We start from the raw sequence: 18,719 nt of genomic DNA on the forward strand, positions 1-18,719 counted from the left end.
GCTGCAGAGCTGCACAAGGGGCTATTGGTGACAGCCTGGGAAACATCCATGAAAATGATCCGAAGACATACCATCACAATTTTGAGCCTCCCCAGCTTTGGTAGCCCAACCACCTGTGTGTGCAGTCGAGCACTATATACGGTAGAACAGTTTAACGAGGAGCGATACCGCACACTCTTGCTCCCCATGCAGGATGATCAAAGTGGTCACCCACCCGCTTACTGACCTTAGCCACTGATGCTTGATTTCGGTGTTCTACTGGGACACCTGTCTTTAAGATTAGCCCACTGCAGGACTCTTATTGATTCAGAAAAAATACATGTGTGGAAAATAATTTATTCCTCATTGCATTTTACAAACTTATGGAATATCCCACAACCAGTATATACACTTAAGAGTATGAAACCAATGCTTGATGCATATATTATAAAAAGAATAAATAATATTAAAAATTCAAACAATGATATCCACATTTTTCATTCAAAGCATTGGCCACAGTTTCTGTGTAAAATCAATTAAATACTATTTAAATCACTCAAAAATAAAAAAAAAACGTGATTTTTTGGTTGCCTTAAACATTAATATGTCAGAATAAAATGATATAATAAATTTTTAAAACATCAATAGTGAGGAAAAGACAACGTACATACACGATATCAAAATAAAATATTTAATTTATAGAATTGCAATTAAATAATGAAATAACAGATTTGGATGAAACAATATTGTTTTAAACATGCAAAATTTTAAACAAAAGATAAAAATGACAAGTTTAGTACTTTTAATTCAGTTATGTAATTTTTTAAATGAATTGGGAGAAAAAACAATTTCAACTAAGTATAGAAAAAAAGAGCATTGACTTCTAGCGATTTGAATAAAAAGCAATGAAAGTAAATAGAGACTAGATATTAAGACTAAAATGTAATAAAATCACAATGTATACTTATTTTTTAAAATTAATATACCTAAGATAAATCATTTTCAGTTGTAATATCAATAATCAATAAAATAGTAAAATTTATGCTAATTTTTTGTGTGGCTAAAATAACATTTGAAGTAAAAGTTGAATTCATATTGTGAGATATGTTCAACTGTAATTCCAATTTATAAATAATTAAGTAAACATTTATATTTGCAACTGAATTGAGAGTTTTGATTAAAACACTGATTGTTTTGATTTTTTTTTGTGCATAATGCAACCAATTTTTTTGTACAATCTGTATAAGACCTTCAGGATCCCCTTTTCCAGGGTTCAATACAACAGGTGGNATTTATAGAATTGCAATTAAATAATGAAATAACAGATTTGGATGAAACAATATTGTTTTAAACATGCAAAATTTTAAACAAAAGATAAAAATGACAAGTTTAGTACTTTTAATTCAGTTATGTAATTTTTTAAATGAATTGGGAGAAAAAACAATTTCAACTAAGTATAGAAAAAAAGAGCATTGACTTCAAGCGATTTGAATAAAAAGCAATGAAAGTAAATAGAGACTAGATATTAAGACTAAAATGTAATAAAATCACAATGTATATTTATTTTTTAAAATTAATATACCTAAGATAGATCATTTTCAGTTGTAATATCAACAATCAATAAAATAATAAAATTTATGTAAAGTTTTTTTTGTGTGGCTGTAATAACATTTGAAGTAAAAGTTGAATTCATATTGTGAGATATGCTCAACTGTAATTCCAATTTATAAATAATTAAGTAAAGATTAATATTTGCAACTGAATTGAGAGGTTTGATTAAAACTTTTTGATTTTTTTTTGTGCATAATCCAACCAATTTTTTTGCACAATCTGTATAAGACCTTTTATATTAGATCAACGAGACAAATATAACTAAAAAGTGAACGAGGAAATACATATATTTATATATATATAAACTAAAAAGTTTCCTATTACATAAAGAACTTTTGCAATGTTTTTTCTTATGAATTTAATTAAACTATATTCCAATAAATATAATTCTAAATAAATTGTATAATAACCCAGATAGTTATTTACTCATACGAATTTGTGCAACATGAAAAAAAAAACCCCATATATTTATGAAACTAAATAAAGCTTAAATTTGCATTTTTATTAAAAAAAACATCACGATATACAAAGTGTTTCATTATGACTACCCTTAAGTTATAATTCTAGAATCCTTGTTTATAAAGTATAGACATTAGGGGTCACAAATATTATTAAACCAAGAAAAATACAAATGTTATCGAAGTCTGAATCATTACTAAGAAAAGAAGGACGGAACACATCAAAGCTTGGGTGATTGCTAGAGGAAGCAGAAAAGCAATTATTTGAAACACCTCTATGTTTAATCAGACACTCCAACAGGTTTCGACGATGGTTTTCATTCTATCTTTCTCTTCTTTGCTTAAATATTAATTGTGCAACCCCTAATGAGTATACTTTCTTGATATCATTTTTTGACAAGAAATTTAAAAACAAATTTTAAGGGCAGTTATTGTGGAACACTCAGAATTTCAAAATGAAAATGGAATCAATAACTAATAGAAACTAAATATCCCAACAGTCACTCATTACTCAGCAGAATCATATTATTCAATTTAAAATCAATACAAAAAAAAATCTTCAAGCATGTAAATATAAAACTTTAATTAAAGAAGTATTTTAAGGTTTAAACAAAATTAAAACAATAATAATAAAATAAAAAAAAAAACTGCATCCACTTACGCAAAACATAGAAAATTTTATTTGTTCACAACCAGCATTTGTTTTATTTTTTTTTATCAGTTGACTTATTTAAAACTTTTAAGAGATAAATAAATAAGACGTCACAAACAATACTCAAATGCCCAATATAAGACAAACTTATTTACTATACTTACATATTTTCTTACAATATTTGGCCAATATATTAAAAATTATGTCCGTAAAATTCAAATTAAGTTTAAATTTACTAAAGAATTGAAAAGCTAATCATTATTTTATTGTATAGAAAATTACAAAAAGGTACTTCCCCATATAAAACTTTTGAAAGCATGTATATACTAGAAATTTATATTTCACTAGAAATTATCAAATAACTTTAATACAATGAACTGAAGTTCAGAATAAATTTTTCAGGTAACTATATATTTAACATTCAATCAATAAGACACTCATTTCACAAAAATATAATACTATATTTTAAGTTTTTGTACACTTAACTTTTACAAAATATATTTGAAATCCTTTTCCGTAGATTTACTATAGATTTGAAACAAATATTAGTTTGCTTTAAACTTAGGATGGGAGATATTACAAAAATTTTAAGCAGTTAAAAATAATTACAAACTAAGCATTTTTAAAAATATTTTCTTAAATTCAGCAATTGCTGAAGATAATATAATAGGTTAAATATATGTACAACTTATAGCAAAGAAATAAAATCAGCACACATGAGAATAATTTTCATTTGATGAGAATTTATGAAACTTTTTTTTAACAATTAAACCAATATGAGAACTCATACAAAAGGAATATGATTGAAGATTAAATTTCAAAAAATAAATTTACTCTTTTTTTTTTAAAAAAGAAAAGAAAAACAAACCTTTTAACACGTTTTAAATACTTATTGATGCAATTTAGAGATAATATAACAGTGAGTATATAAATAATAGAAAACAATATATATATATATATTTTTGCTAATATATTTGTTTTAAGTTGCCTTTACCAGCTATCGATTAAAAATATAGAAAATTTTTATTCCCATACAATTACAAAATTTATAAACTTTGGAAGGACATGCAATTTTGACATTATTTCAATAAAAAATTCATCTTGAAGAGAGCTTATATAAACATCTTTGAGAAATCCACACAAAAAGATTGCAATCAAAAATTGATCAAATGTTAAAACTTTTTCTTCCTCATTTTTGACATTTCTCTCATAATATAATTCATTCAAAAGCTTCCAGCGCTTGCACAATAAAGTTAAAGCTGTCTTTTTTAACCACCATATTATATATAGTTCCCCACAGTTCAGTCTTCATCAGACTCAATGTCTGATGCTAAGTCAGAATCCTCAACAGCACTTTCTTCTTCATCCTTTTCTTCCTCTTCCTCGGAGACGTCCCATTGTAATTTAGTCAAGTCTACTTCCTTTGCTTCCTTCACATCTAACTTAATTGTTTTCAGAACATCACAATCGAGATAAGAGTCACTTCGAACAATTACTGAATATGTGTAGATACCAGGGCGAGGTGGGGCCGTGAATTTCAATTCAATCTGTAAATAACAGAAAAAAAAGAGCAAATAAAATGAAAATGTGTATCTTTTTTTTTAAAAATATGCACACTTAAATTATGATTTCATCAATCTAACACTACTTTCTTAAGCCCTTAAATATAAGAGAAAAATAAAATTAAATAGCACAAGAGCCAGGAGCTGCTGTTTTGTGACAAAGTCAACATACTCAAAGTTAGCTTCAGTTTATTTATCATAGCTGACGCTTATTCAATAAAAGGAAATCTTATTCAAACAGGATGTGGAGAAATTTTTAGGTCAATGTCAAAGGAATATTTCTCTAGCACATAAAGGAATAAAGGCAGAATTTAAAAGTACAAGAGTCAGAGCTTGCCATACCGTGTAAAACTCTGCACACTTAAAAGTAAGCTTTAGTTAATCCATTAAAACCTAAGGGTATGCAATAAAAAGAAAGGTATTCAAACACTGTAAAGTGTGACTAAACTACATACAATAAGAACAAAATTTTACTGCTTGATAAAAAGTTATAGAGTGCTTTTCTTAGCAAAAATGTAAAACAATGGATATAAAAAAAGGGAGAAGAATCAGACCAATTAATTACACAATGAGATATTTCCTAGTTTTAAGGAATAAATTAAGCATTAAAAAGTAAAAAAGTGAGCACAAGCAGAAAATATATGTATAAGATAACAAATAGTATTCAAAAATAAGCCTGCTAAACAAAATAAAAAGGTGAAAGGGATCTTGGAACTCATACCCCTCAGGCAGTGTTGCCAGATTAGGGGTTTTCCCCCTAAATTTAGGGGGATTTTTTATCTTCAGTGGGTATTTTAGGGAAATTGGTTTTTAGGGGTTTGTTTTAGGGTTATTTGTGAATTTTACTAGTTTCATTTTGGCTACCTTCTACAGTCGAACTCGTTTATAATGAGCACAAAGGGACCGTAACATGTACTCGTTAAATCCGAGTGCTCGTAATAAACGGGTCCTTAAGGCAGGCGTGCAACCAGAAGAGGGAGGGGGGTTGGGAGGTCAAATTATTGAGTTTACATAAAATTGAATTAATACTTACTTACTTTAAATTAAATACTTTTCTTAATTTAATGACAACTATACCCCCCCCAACCAGCAAAAAATTTCTAGTTGCGCTACGGTCTTAAAGGAATGAAGCAATAAACGGAAAGAAAAATAAAGGAAAAGATTCTTACCAAAACATTTATTTTAAATAATCTACATATTTAAAATAGTAGTTTCCTAGCTTACTTTGAAGTTTCAGTTCGTGTTTTTTTTTTTTTTTTTTTTTTTAAAATTTCGGGCGCATTTCTTATCATTTTGAAAAAAAGATTGCAAGACAGAAAAATATTGCTCGCTAAAACCGGGTCTTGCTCGTTAAAAGCGACTTCTGTTCCATAGACTTAACATTGATCCAACCAAATATTCTCGTTTCCCTCGTTAAATCCGAGCTCGACTGTAATATGAAAATCAATATGTTAAACCAAAACAAAAAGATTAAGATATAATTTTAGACCGTTACCCTTTTGTTGAATGTAGTAGGTTATTACTTAGCTCGATCAACTAGTACGTTTGGAGAATTTGATTTCAAGTTATTTAAAATTTTTAATGTGCATGGTTTAAAAATAATGCCAAAGGATAAAGAAAAAAAGAAGTACGTACAAACGTACAAGAAAGATGGGAACACGAAAAGCAGTTTAAAGATTTAAGGGTAAAGGATTTTGTATCTACTTCTTCCACGTTAAAAATGCTTAACAGCGAAAACATTTACAAATCAGAAAGTATTGACGAAAATATGTTGGATATTTTATCAAAAATTTAAGCATAATGTTAGAATTAAAATATTAAAAAAGACTACATCGTAGATAATAAAATATTTATGAAAAAATGTACCAGTCAAAAAGTATTGAAAAAAATATCTTAAATATTTTAGTAGAAATTAAAGATAATGTAACGATTGAAATGTAAAAAAGATTAATTTGTTGATAATAATAAGTATTAAAGCAACGTTTTCTATACATTATTTAACTTTTGTACTATTTTTTAATACTTATACATTAAGTTAAAAATTTTTGGTTTTTTAAAAAATTTTTTAAGGGGATTTTACAATGCCATCTGGGGGTGAACGGTTATCAGCACCTGGCAACACTGCCTTCAGGACAAGAGTACAAGGGGATCAAAGCTGGATTTTATTTCATGTTATAATTTTTTGATAAAAGAATCGGCTCTCATAAGATTTGAGTTAAGATTTTTAATTATTGCACGTAAATTTAAATTTTAATAGAATTTCAATGTATTTCCCACAGTCTAGTAGACAAACTTTATCAAAAATGTTGTCAGTGAAATTTCTTTTATTTCTTTATTAGGTGAAAACTTAATTTTTTAAACAAAAATAATTTCGTAATTTAATTTTACAAACCTACAAACAACTATACTTGCATCAATATGTTGAACAATTCACATTAAACTACTACCAGAGGAGAAAAAAAAAAAATTACACCAGACTCCTGAATGGAAAAATTGACAAAATAATTGCACAGGACAAAGTTCCACTTTACACACCCCTTTCCCAAACAATTGAAGATATAAGTAACTACACATTTTAAGATAAATGGTTAATGTAAAAAAGTCATAATAAAAATCAGCACTTATGTGAAAAGTGATAACTAGATGATAATCATAATGTACAGAGAACTGCTTCAGAAACACTCTAGATTTTACATCTCTATCATCTACCAAGATGGATTCTACAAGCAGTTAGATCCATTAGACTTCATTTTTTTTTTACTAGGCTAGATAGTAGAGAGACTGGATAGTAAAAAGCCTACTGTACAATTGAATGAATATTTTCCCTCAAAATACATTTGAAATGACAATTAAGAATTAACTTCGAGTACAAGGAACTTAAATAACACATACCAGATTTTTTAATTCTTAGAATATTTTTGCTTTCAGGATGAAATATTTTAATTTTAAGATAATACCACACAGACCAAATCCAGTTGGAAACACATACGCAAAAAATAAATAAGCTAATTTTACGACCGTTTTATTTAGAATAAAAATATAAAACTCGATTAATGTTAAATAGAAAGAACATGGAATAAAACATTATATTTTGAAATTTAAAATAGGAAATAAATATAGGATTGAATGTATGGTTTAGTGGCACAAAGTCCAAAAGAGGATATGCTGCGCCAAACAATACGATAGAAACAAATATAGGATTACTCTTACAAAAATAGGATTAATTTTGTAAGATTTATACAAAGAAACTTCAAATCAACAGGAAATAGTAAAAGTACACTACCGGTCAAAAGTTTGCGAAAATTTTGAAATCTACGAAAAAATGGTCTAAATTTAAATGTTCATAGAACTGCGAAAAATCATTCAAATTGCATGAAAATTTGATATGTTCTAAAGTGAACCCTTTACATTTAGTTACATATGATCAAATTGCAATACTTTATTTTTTGCGAACTGAATCCAGCTTTTCATCATGGGTTGTTTCTATGGTTAAAAAATGTGTTAAGTTTGAACACCTGCCAAACTTGCAAAAATTTTTTTTTATACTTTATGTTAATAGAAAATAGTTATTTCAACCGTTCTATGTAAGCCCTAAAAATTTCAAATCGATTTGATTTTTTTTGACGAAGTTATAGATTTTTGAAAAGCATGTGTACTTTTCTCGATTTTTGAGCATTCCACTTATGAGGTCTTTTGGTCTATACATCTTCTACCAAAGAACTTTTTAATTTTAATGTTTTCTATATTTTCAACTAATTAATATTGATTATAAAACAAATATTCTTATTCATTATTGCAATTANTTACTTTACTTATTATATTTACTTATGCATAATTACTTATTATTTAATAATAAGGTATTTAAATTTCAATATTAATATATTTTTCATAAAACTATTGTTACACAATGTACTATTACTTTAATAAATGTTTAAAATCAGAAAATAAATGTACAAACACAGTATCTAATATTGTTTTATTTTAATTAACAGAAAATTACTTTTGCGGGGGTCGATGGAATTTTTGAAGAATTATATAGGGGTCGATGATCAAAAAAGTTTGGAGACCCCTGCTCTAGATTCTCCATCTCTATCATCTACCAAGATGGATTCTACAAGCAGTTAGATCCATTAGACATCATTTTTTTTTTTTTTACTAGGCTAGATAGTAGAGAAACTGGATAGTAAAAAGCCTACTGTACAATTGAATAAATATTTTCCTTCAAAATACATTTGAAACAACAATTAAGAATTAACTTCGAGTACAAAGAACTTAAATAACAAATATCAGATTTTTTAATTCTTAGAATATTTTTGCCTTCAGGATGAAATATTTTAATTTTAAGATAATACCACACAGACCAAATCCGGTTGGAAACACATACGCGAAAAATAAATAAGCTAATTTTATGACCGATTTATTTAGAATAAAAATATAAAACCTGATTAATGTTAAATAGAAAGAACATGGAATAAAACATTATTTTGAAATTTAAAATAGGAAATAAATATAGGATTGAATGTATGGTTTAGTGGCACAAAGTCCAAAAGAGGACATGCTGCGCCAAACAATACAGTAGAAATAAATATAGGATTACTTTTACAAAAATAGGATTACTTTCGTAAGATTTATACAAAGAAACTTCAAATCAACAGGAAATATTAAAAGTACATGTGAAATAACTTATAGAAAGTGGTAAATGGGGAAAAAGCTCTTGACTGATGTTAAAATACAAACTATATTAAAATTTAAATGAACTTTTATTATTTCAAAATACTTAGAAACAACGTTTGTTAATTTTATATCTAAAACAAATAATAAAAAATTAAGAAATTTGCTAATGAAGGATGTTATTAAATTTATATTGTTTTTGTTATGTTGTCCTTTGTATCATATAATTGCTTTGTTATAATTATTATAAATACTTTTTTACATTGAATACATAAAAATTATTTGCAATCAAGCAGTTTACCTTTTCTTTAGAAACTAAATTTGTAACCAAGTAAGGAGCTGTGATAAGAGAGTGTTTCTTTTTATCAGATACATAGACCCACCAAAACTCTTGTTTATTCTGAAAAGCAAAGAAATCAATGTTAAAAAATTAAGTAAAAATGAAATAAAATTAGGTATTTATCAAAATAAATATAAAAAAGATTTAGCAATTTCTAAATGGTAAAGATGAAATCTTGTTGACACCATTTATTTTTTAGTAAATGAATATAGTCACAATATAGCATTATCAATTTTATATTTAAACTACATTTGTACGGCTATAAAATTCAAATTTATAAATAATTCTTCAATAAAATATTTTCAGTCATAGAAATAGACTGATTTTCACGACAATATATAATTTTTTTTCTTCCTAACTCATGTTATTAATAAGTGATTTTTAACAATTCTAGTTTTTGACATTATTTCCTTCAATGTTCAAACATTGAGATTTGACTATATATACTATCTAAATATGAATTGAATAATTTATTTTTCACAATTGATATTTTCAGGTAAACTACAACAAAAAACTACTAGTAATCTCTAATCCTATAAAATCTTACCTTTTATTAAAAAAAAAGTTAAAAGAATATAAAGGTGTTAAGAATGCAACAGTTGCTAAAAACTTCTTAAGAGTTCTTTAAAACTTACATCAGGAAAGAAAGGACAATGGACACTATGAGACTTTTTAGACTTAGATTCTAAAACTTCTTTTTTAGATAGTCTTTTTTCATAAATATCCCATTCTTTATCCTCTACATCTTTATCTTCTTTTTCAGTTTTCTCAACGCTAGGTTCATTTTCATCACCTGATACTGAATTTGCACTGTTATGGTCTGATTCGGAGTCACTTTCTCCACCACTTTCATCTGATGCTTTTGCATTAACTTTTTCTTCCTGGAAAAAGAGAAAAAAATACAAGTTTAAACAAGCTTTATTACAAGTGCTTAGTTTGCAATACATGCAACATTAGTTATGCTAATCTAATTACCTTACCAGCATAGCACCAGTATAACAAAATGAAATACACAAATATCTTCAAAAATAAGACACTGAAGGCTTAGAAAAAAACTTACAGGCTTAGAATTGGGCAGAGAACCATTCACCTGTTGTTTTTTAGCTGGAACTGAAGCTTTAGAAACAGCATTAGAGGATTTTTTCTTTAGTTTATTCCCACCTTTTCCTTTTTTCTTCTTTCCAGCTTTTTCCCAAACTTTTGGCTTTGCTGGTTTAGGAGAACCATTTCCATTAACTGTACTAGATGGCTGATGAAAAAGAAATGAAAAAAATCATAGTAATTAATATAAGAATCAAAAGTTCATAATTATCCAACAATGTATTAACATTTACAAACTATGACTAGTTAAAAACATTCAATATAACCAATCAACAGGAGACAACAAACCTTACTTAAAAAAGAAATATAACTATAATTGATTTAAGCTTCAAGTAAACTAGAAGACTAATTACTTTAAAACTATTACAACAATCAAAACAATATAAAAATAGGAAAAAAAGATGGGTACCAAGATAATGATAGAAAAAATAGGAGGTCTGCATACATAGCTTAATATTCATTAAAACCGAAAACTCAACAATTCAGTATTTTAAAACTTCATTAATTTTTTTTATATCTTTATCAGAAAGTTCAATGTAAAGAAAACTTTAGATGGAAATATACATATTTTGAAAATAATGGAGGATTTATCTTGGAATACTTGAAAAAATCTTTTGTCATGATTTTCTAAATGCATGGATGCCTAAATGTTGGGAAGTTTTTTTGTAGATGCACCTTTCCATAATAACAGAGATGAGTTTTTTTAGTAGTAAAGATAATCCTCCATAATAACATTAAAATACAAAAAGATGAATTTAATCAAGGTATTCGTAAACAATCAGAAAAGAAATTCCTTGACTATTTCCTAATTTTTATCAAATTTCCCTGATTTTTGAAACTGGTGAAATAAATTTTAATTATTCAGTTATACCTTCTTCACATGAATATAAATACATTACTATCAAAATGATACAAATCCTAAAATCAGAAAAAAGATTATCACAGCAGATTGCTGCTTCTTCAGTTTAAGATCACTTTTGAAATTCTATTTAACAAAAAGTACAAAGACTTTGCTGTAAAAGTCAACGTCATATCCCACTATAGTGAACTGTCAGAAGACCCAGTAGTATGTTCATTATAAACAATGGGTCACTGTATTCAAATTCTTTGAAAAATATTCTTTAGCATAAGACAGTTGAATTATTGAAAACAAAAATTGCAATTTTACATAATTTGTTTTTAAAAAAATCATTAACTAATTAAAAAGATAATAAAATAATAATTAAAAAAATTAGATAAAAAATTGGTTAAAATTTTGCATTCTGTGAAAGAAATTAACGATTTTGGATTGAACAAAATTCGATTTTAAGCAGAGTTCATAAATTTTTTTTTTATCTAGAAGATTAAAATAATGCAGGATATTTACTGCCAATTTTACTTTAAACATAGATGGTATTGAAATTTCATTTTCTTTTATAAGTCTTCTTCCTTAGCTTCCTCTTTTTGTTTAATTTTGGAGAAAGCCAAAGAAAGAGTAGAGGTACCAAAAGTGCACACTTCTTCATTGCAACATTCAAATTGCTCAGTAACACCCCCGAGGAAACTTGAATATTCTGCCACAGAGTGATAGATAAATTACCTTCACCCCCCACATTGGAATCTTTCTTTTCTCAATTCCTTTGCTGTTGGTTCGCAATTGCTGTTGGTGTCATTCAATAGGACTGCGAGGAAACTCAGGAAGATTTCAATCCCGCTGAATCTTCCTGAGCATTTTCAAAATAGCTTCTCAAAGGAAACATATTTTTTTTTGTATCTATGATTTTTCCAAAGGTTTGAAAATATAAATTTTTCACAAGGAAAATTTACAGTGCTGATTGGTTCCATTTTAAATAAGTTAGATATTTTTAACTTTGTCCTAAGTCAAAAATGCTTTCTTTTTTACAGAACTCATTGCAACATTCAAATTACTCCAATCATTCAAATAACTTCCTTTCAAATACATTCAAATAACTTCCTTTAAAATAAAAGTCTTCTCTTAATTCGATAATGTAAGAATTAAAAAAAACAGCAGCTTTAATATGAGTTAAATTCTACCCAATCTCGATTTTCAAGGGGTGATTTGTAAAGAATAAGGTTTGTAGAGATAAGGGAACTCTAAGAATTAAGTTAACTAGTCTTGGAACAAGCTTGGGAAGTAAAGAGGATCGTTCCTATACCTGGGGAGGAGATACCATGAGAAGAATCTGCTGTTTAACGTGTTCATGATAGTTAAAAGCAATAAGCATATATAGAACTGAAATATGACACAATGTAAAGGAATGGTGTCACTTACAGTCTTGACACATGCAAATTTAAGGTTGGAGGACTGGAAAAAATTTGGGAAAATGAAATTGGAGTCCACTTATAACCAAACTACCAATTTCTCAGCTGTTCACTATAGCCGTTTAAAACGAACTAAATGGAAATTCAGACAAGACCACTAAAAAAGTTCACTACATTAATAAAAAAGACTCATGCCTCAGAGACCTTTATGAAAAAGGAGGAAATCTAAGCAATCTTTGAAAGGCAGGTTTTGAGATTCATCCTTGGAGTTGTTCTCAATAATAATATATATAGAAAAAGATATAATTTCAAATTTATAGAACTTTTAAAAGTGAGGATATTATAGAGTTGATAAAACAAAGTAGAATGAGATTGGTAGGACACCCAATAGGAATGAGCTCAGAATGGACAGCCCTGAGAGTGTTTAATAAGACCCCCTTCAACCAAGAGACCAAAAAAAGAGATGGAAAGACCGAGTGATTGGAGGCTTAGCCACCTCAGAAGTGAAGATCAATTTCTGGGTAAAGTCTTCTAAAAAAGGAATATAAAGGAATGTCATGCCAGTGCTGATGATGACAACAAAACATTTACATTAGCTTTTAGAATTGAAAAATATTTCAACAAAAAAAAAAAAAAAAACTATTAAAAGGTAATTTTTTAAAAATATTTTACTTTTCAACATTTGACAAATTGGTATTTTAATAAAATTTCCTGACTTTTTTTTTTATTTAAGTGAACTCTTACGTTAATTAATGCATCACAAGATACATATCTGGTAAATATAAAAGCAACCTTAAAATGATTCATTTTATTAAAAAAAAAATCACGAATAGTGTATAATAAGCATAAGCTTATTAAAGAAACTGCTTCCGTTTACAAAAAGAGAAATAAGTTAATCCCCTTATATGAAAAAAAGTATTGTTTCCGAATAGTAAAATTAGTTTACAAATTAAAATAAACAAAATCAGATATAATTAATTTAAGTCTAATATAATTTCATAGTCAGAACTATAAGTCATCATTTCTAAACCATAATTGTGAGAAATTTGTTGAAACTATAACTACAGTAGAAGTGAATACAGTAAATTGTTGCCAAGTTTTAATTTTGATTTACTTCTTTTAAGTCTAAAAGTAAAATAATTATTACTTTTTCTTCAACTGTATTCGTAGTTTCTTCATCCATTTCTTTATCAAATAATGAAGACATGTTGCGTCGATTAAGAGAGGCAGTAACTGTTACAATAGCACCAGCTGTTATCACACAGGAATCTTCATCATCTAAAACTTCTGATTTAACATCTACATCAATTATAGGCATATTAGAAATAACATTTAATACATCATCATATTGATCATCATTTAAGCTTCGTAACATGGCCCTTCTATCATCAGATTTCATACAGGCTAAGCTTCTAATGTTCCGAATATTGCGCTGAAATTGCAAAATTGTTCTTTAATAAACAGTTACATGATATACAGCGAAAATCACATGCATTTAGTACTAATCAAAAACTATTTTTAACAATAAAAAGACAGAACAATGGCAATGAACAGTTCACAAGGGTTTTTGTTTATTTTAAGCTAAATTTAGAATCCTAACAAGTTTATATTATTCCTAAATAAAAGTCCCACTGATTAACTATGGTACAAATATTTAACAAAAAACAATTTTTGATAACAAGTTGTGCAGAACAATGAGAAACAATATCAATCATTTTTTTAGCTGGTTGTGTTTGTTTAACCCTAGTTAACTAACATGTCCAAAAAACTAGAAACCAAGGCAAGTTACGAGAAAGCAACACATGGCAGTAATACTACCAAATAATAATTTCCACCAAAATTTCAAATGTTTTTATATCACTTTTTTACATTTTAAGAAAATAATAACAATTCTTTTATTAAATTACACAACTTAGTTTAAAACAAAACGAAGGTAATATTTCTATTTATAGAATACATAAACAGAAAGTCATTAACATCAAATTAGGGCCAGGTCATTAACATAAAAAAATATTTTGCCAGAACTTTAAAAGCTGCAGACATTAAAGAAATTCTAAATAATTCAGGAGTTAGTAACTTTAAATAAACATTAAGATTCAACCTTCAAAATGGCGCTATTTATGTCATTGCAAAACTACAGAAAAATTAGTATACCTGGTATAATGACATATCACATACATACTGTTTGTCTACAATAGGTACTCTGTCCGCCACAAAGTCTGTGGCAGTCTGGTGCTATGGAAACAAGAAGAGAGCATTTTAGGGAGGGTGGCTTCGATGAAGAGGTCTCCTTTTCTTTCGCTTTGATGATAGCTTGTATGGGGAGTATACCAGATTGGCTGACTCAGCCACCAGTAGGAGACTTATTTAATCTGATTCAAGAACTTTTTTAAGATTCGCATGAATATTTCTTTCTTACTTAAAATAATTCTCTCGATTCAATCAGTTGTTATTTTTTAAATACAAAGGAAAAAAAGTGNAATAATATACCTTTCTAGTAGTGAAATGATGAAGTATTTCTTCAGATATGTGAGGAAGTTGGAGTAAAGGATTTTTAGTTGGACCCAAAGCTTGTACAACGCATGCACACAACTTCATTGCATTTTCCATAGTTTCAAGATGTGGCATACGAGATACTAATAAAAGAGAATAAAAATATGTTTATTAATATGGTTTAAAAACTTTGTTAATATTAGTAAATATTTATTGCATATGCTTGGTTTAGAAAAGTAACAATGGCAAACTGCCATATGCTAATTAACGATTCCAATCTATAATAGAAAAAAAAATTTCTCAGAAAGAAATACAAATAACTTAGTTTATTATTTGTTTTAAAAAATATTCAATTTCAAGTTCTCTAAACATACATATAAAATATCAGACACCAAGTGAATAGTAAAAAATAAATAAACATAAAAATAAAAAAAATTAGAAACTAGAAATACAATCACAAAGCTTTTATTACTTAAGCCTATGACCCATATTTCAACACTTTTCTTACAATAATTCCAGTTCTATAATCATCTTGTTATGGGCACACCATCGCAATTTACAGTAACACTCTTTTAGGAAACCATGCTAGGAATTGTTCTAAAAAGGTGACGTTCTGACCTTTCAATATAGTCTCTCATCACTGTGCACTTCTTGGTTAAGAGAATCTTATTAAAATCAGTAGTTTTGGACAATTTTTACAATCTCTACCCAAACTGAATTATTCTGTTATTATAAACAGATCTAAATAACTCCATTAATTTTTAAAGTTAAAGCTTATGAAATTGAAAAATCATAATTAAAAATTTTTGAACTATTTCCTTTAAGAAATTTAAGTTACATTTCATGCTTAAGATAAGAAATAAGATTGTATTATAAATGCAATCAACAAAAGGATCAAGTATTTAGAAGAATATATGTAAATTTAAAAAAAAAAGAAAACAAACTGATTTAACAGAGTGCAAACCCTATAAACATCATTTGTGACCAGCTATTAAAGAATGGCGAGTAAGTTTTGTCTTATAAAATGTTGTGTTCAAAATCAAACTATCCTTTTTTCTTGAGCTGTGAGTTTTCTGTGGACAAATCATTAAAATGAAAAGCAATAGTACTCTGTGAAAGAGTTATTAATTAAATATGCAAAGATGTGCATCACGAAAAAGATTGCGATTAATGTTAACTGATATAATGCCTTGGGTTGGATGTTCAAAGAAATATTTTTTTTTTTTGAATTTGGGATAGCGAAGATAAACTCTCCACGCAGTTAAACTCAAATCTCTTTAAAGAAGTGGATGTTGTGTTGGCACAGTGGGCAAAATTCAAGTTTATGTTCACTTAACTATCATTGACTCCAATGCTGAAGAAGAAAGCAGCGAATAATGTTCAGTGAGATTACCGAATATGCTACATATCATAAAATTTTTGTGCTATTCGACCAATGATTATATCTTCCTGTAAGAGAGACTTTCGCTATCACAATTGACTAAATACAGTTAATTTTAGTGTTGAAAAGAAGGGGTATACAAATTTAAAATGTTACCAAGAGACATTTCTGATGCCTCAATTCCCTGATATTTTTTTGTATTTAAATTACTCTTGATATATGGATATCATTGAAACTACTTCACATGAATATGTGTTCTTCAGAAAATAAATTTGAATCAGTTTTTATTCCCTACATTCATTTATGGCTTTAGTTATTGAAAAGCTGTTTATAATATATGCTGCTTATGATATTTTAAAAATTGTTCATATTTTCATGAAGTTAGCAGTGAGCAAAAATGCCACTTTAGCTAGAACTTTAGAAATGATAAATCTTGCTATGAATTTAATATTGAAGGCTGTACAGTTAAGCTTTATAATTTCTTTAAGAAATATATAAATTTTTTGAACAAATTTAATATGCTTTATCACGATGTGCTTAATTTTATTCAATAATATTGCTTTAAATTGTGATAGAGAACATTGAGAAAAAGAACTGATAAACATTTCAGATAATTTTAAACTTTTCTTTTGAAACGTATTCTTTGTATTTCTTTGACCGTATTTAAAATTAGAATAACAAGTGGTGGCAATGTAATAATTAGCCCGTTATTCAATACAATTTTTTTTAAAGACTATATCTCTAACATAAAATATTAATGCCATGGATTTTTGAACTTAATAATTAGCAGAGAATAGCCAGGGTATTCCAGCTGCAAACTTTAACAATGTGGCGACAATTTAGCGTTGCATCAAACTGGCACGTATATCAGTTGCATCAAATTGTAAAAAAATTATAGCTTACAAGACAAATGGCAGAAATCAAAAATTTTCTTCAAATTAAAAACAGAAAATATCTTTTTGACTTTTATAAAAATTGACCACTAGTACAAATTTGTAGCATAAATACTAGTATTTGATCAATGGTAATAAAACCTCAAAAAATTTATTTGTAAAAATAAACAAAATTAAATGGAATAAAACAATTCTTTACATTGAGTATTGGGGAAAATTTTAAGCATAATATTAGAAGCTAATTTTTACTTTACATTTGAAAGGGGAAAAGGAAATTGCAAATAATTTTATATGTACACTTGTTTCAAAACTACATAATAAATGATACATGGAGTGATTAATTTAACGAACCAGAAACAGGATTCCATTTTTCTTTCATTTTAAATTTCTCATAGAATTAAACTATGTTAAGTTGTTTATTTCCATTAGGAAAAAAAGTTAAGTGATTTCTTATTCTTTTCCTGACCTAAACAAGAAAGAAATAGAAGGAAGAAGAGATACTGTCTTTATTAGGACTACATTATTGTACTATGATAAATATATTTTTTTTATTTATTTTCATGAATTTTAAGTCAAATAGATTGCCTTCAATTATGCTGTAAATATTCTCATCACACTATTTTCTTTCTTAAATATTCTCAAACTATTTTAACGCTAAGACAAAAGCTTCAAAATTTTTTTTCCCAGATAATTTCAGAAAAACAAGTAATTGCGGATTGATTAGGAATAATTGTAGTAATTGTGGAGGTTGGATACCAAATGCTTTAAATAATAAAACAAGTATTCAGTAAGCAAAACTTAAATGATATATATCAACCTTGAATAATTAAACAATACTAACTTCTTCCAGCTAAGGCGAGCATTGTCAACTGAGAAGCACAATTTACAAATTCATAGATAAGATTTGGAGTTTTCTTCACAATGTAAAGGCGATCTAGTAAAAAATGCATATATATTAACATATACACAGAGTTACATAAAGTAAATTTTTTTTGCAAACACAAAATCTCAAATAAAAAACTGCCTGCACGAACTGTTTAACTCTGGTAACCACTAATTTCAATACTTTCATCACGGCCTCATTTTGGCGAAGTGCGCTTGAAAATCACTGATTTCTTTAAAATGTTTAATTTTTATAGAACTTTATATTGATTCATAGAGGAGCTTGGTAAAAAACCAAAAAAGTTGAAAATTGAAATCCAAAAATGTTATATGCAAAAAACACTTTAAATAACTGAAAAATTCCCGAATTTAAGCAGGAGAAAGCGTAAGTAGGAAATATTTATCCACAAAATGTGATCAACATTTTAATAAAA

General features: G+C 27.4%; 1 protein-coding gene across 4 annotated transcripts in view; it reads right to left on the minus strand.

The window, feature by feature from the left end:
- Positions 1–2,071: 2,071 nt before the first annotated feature.
- LOC107437964 (translocation protein Sec63) overlaps positions 2,072–18,719 on the minus strand; it is a 29,898-nt gene continuing 13,250 nt past the window's right edge. For 2 of the 4 annotated variants that reach the window (XM_043052683.2, XM_071179894.1), the window contains exons 11-17: positions 18,245–18,337; positions 15,127–15,272; positions 13,784–14,068; positions 10,364–10,522; positions 9,909–10,154; positions 9,235–9,333; positions 2,072–4,247 (exon numbers count right to left, since the gene is read on the minus strand). In XM_043052683.2, the coding sequence (XP_042908617.1) occupies positions 4,002–4,247; positions 9,235–9,333; positions 9,909–10,154; positions 10,364–10,522; positions 13,784–14,068; positions 15,127–15,272; positions 18,245–18,337 (1,274 nt within the window). In that variant the 3' untranslated portion in view covers positions 2,072–4,001. Of the gene's footprint in view, positions 4,248–9,234; positions 9,334–9,908; positions 10,155–10,333; positions 10,523–13,783; positions 14,069–15,126; positions 15,273–18,244; positions 18,338–18,719 lie in introns of all 4 variants that reach the window. The other 2 variants (XM_043052682.2, XM_043052681.2) reach the window with 1 other exon arrangement.

This window comes from Parasteatoda tepidariorum, chromosome 4 (assembly GCF_043381705.1).
Source record: "Parasteatoda tepidariorum isolate YZ-2023 chromosome 4, CAS_Ptep_4.0, whole genome shotgun sequence".
NCBI lineage: Eukaryota > Metazoa > Arthropoda > Arachnida > Araneae > Theridiidae > Parasteatoda > Parasteatoda tepidariorum.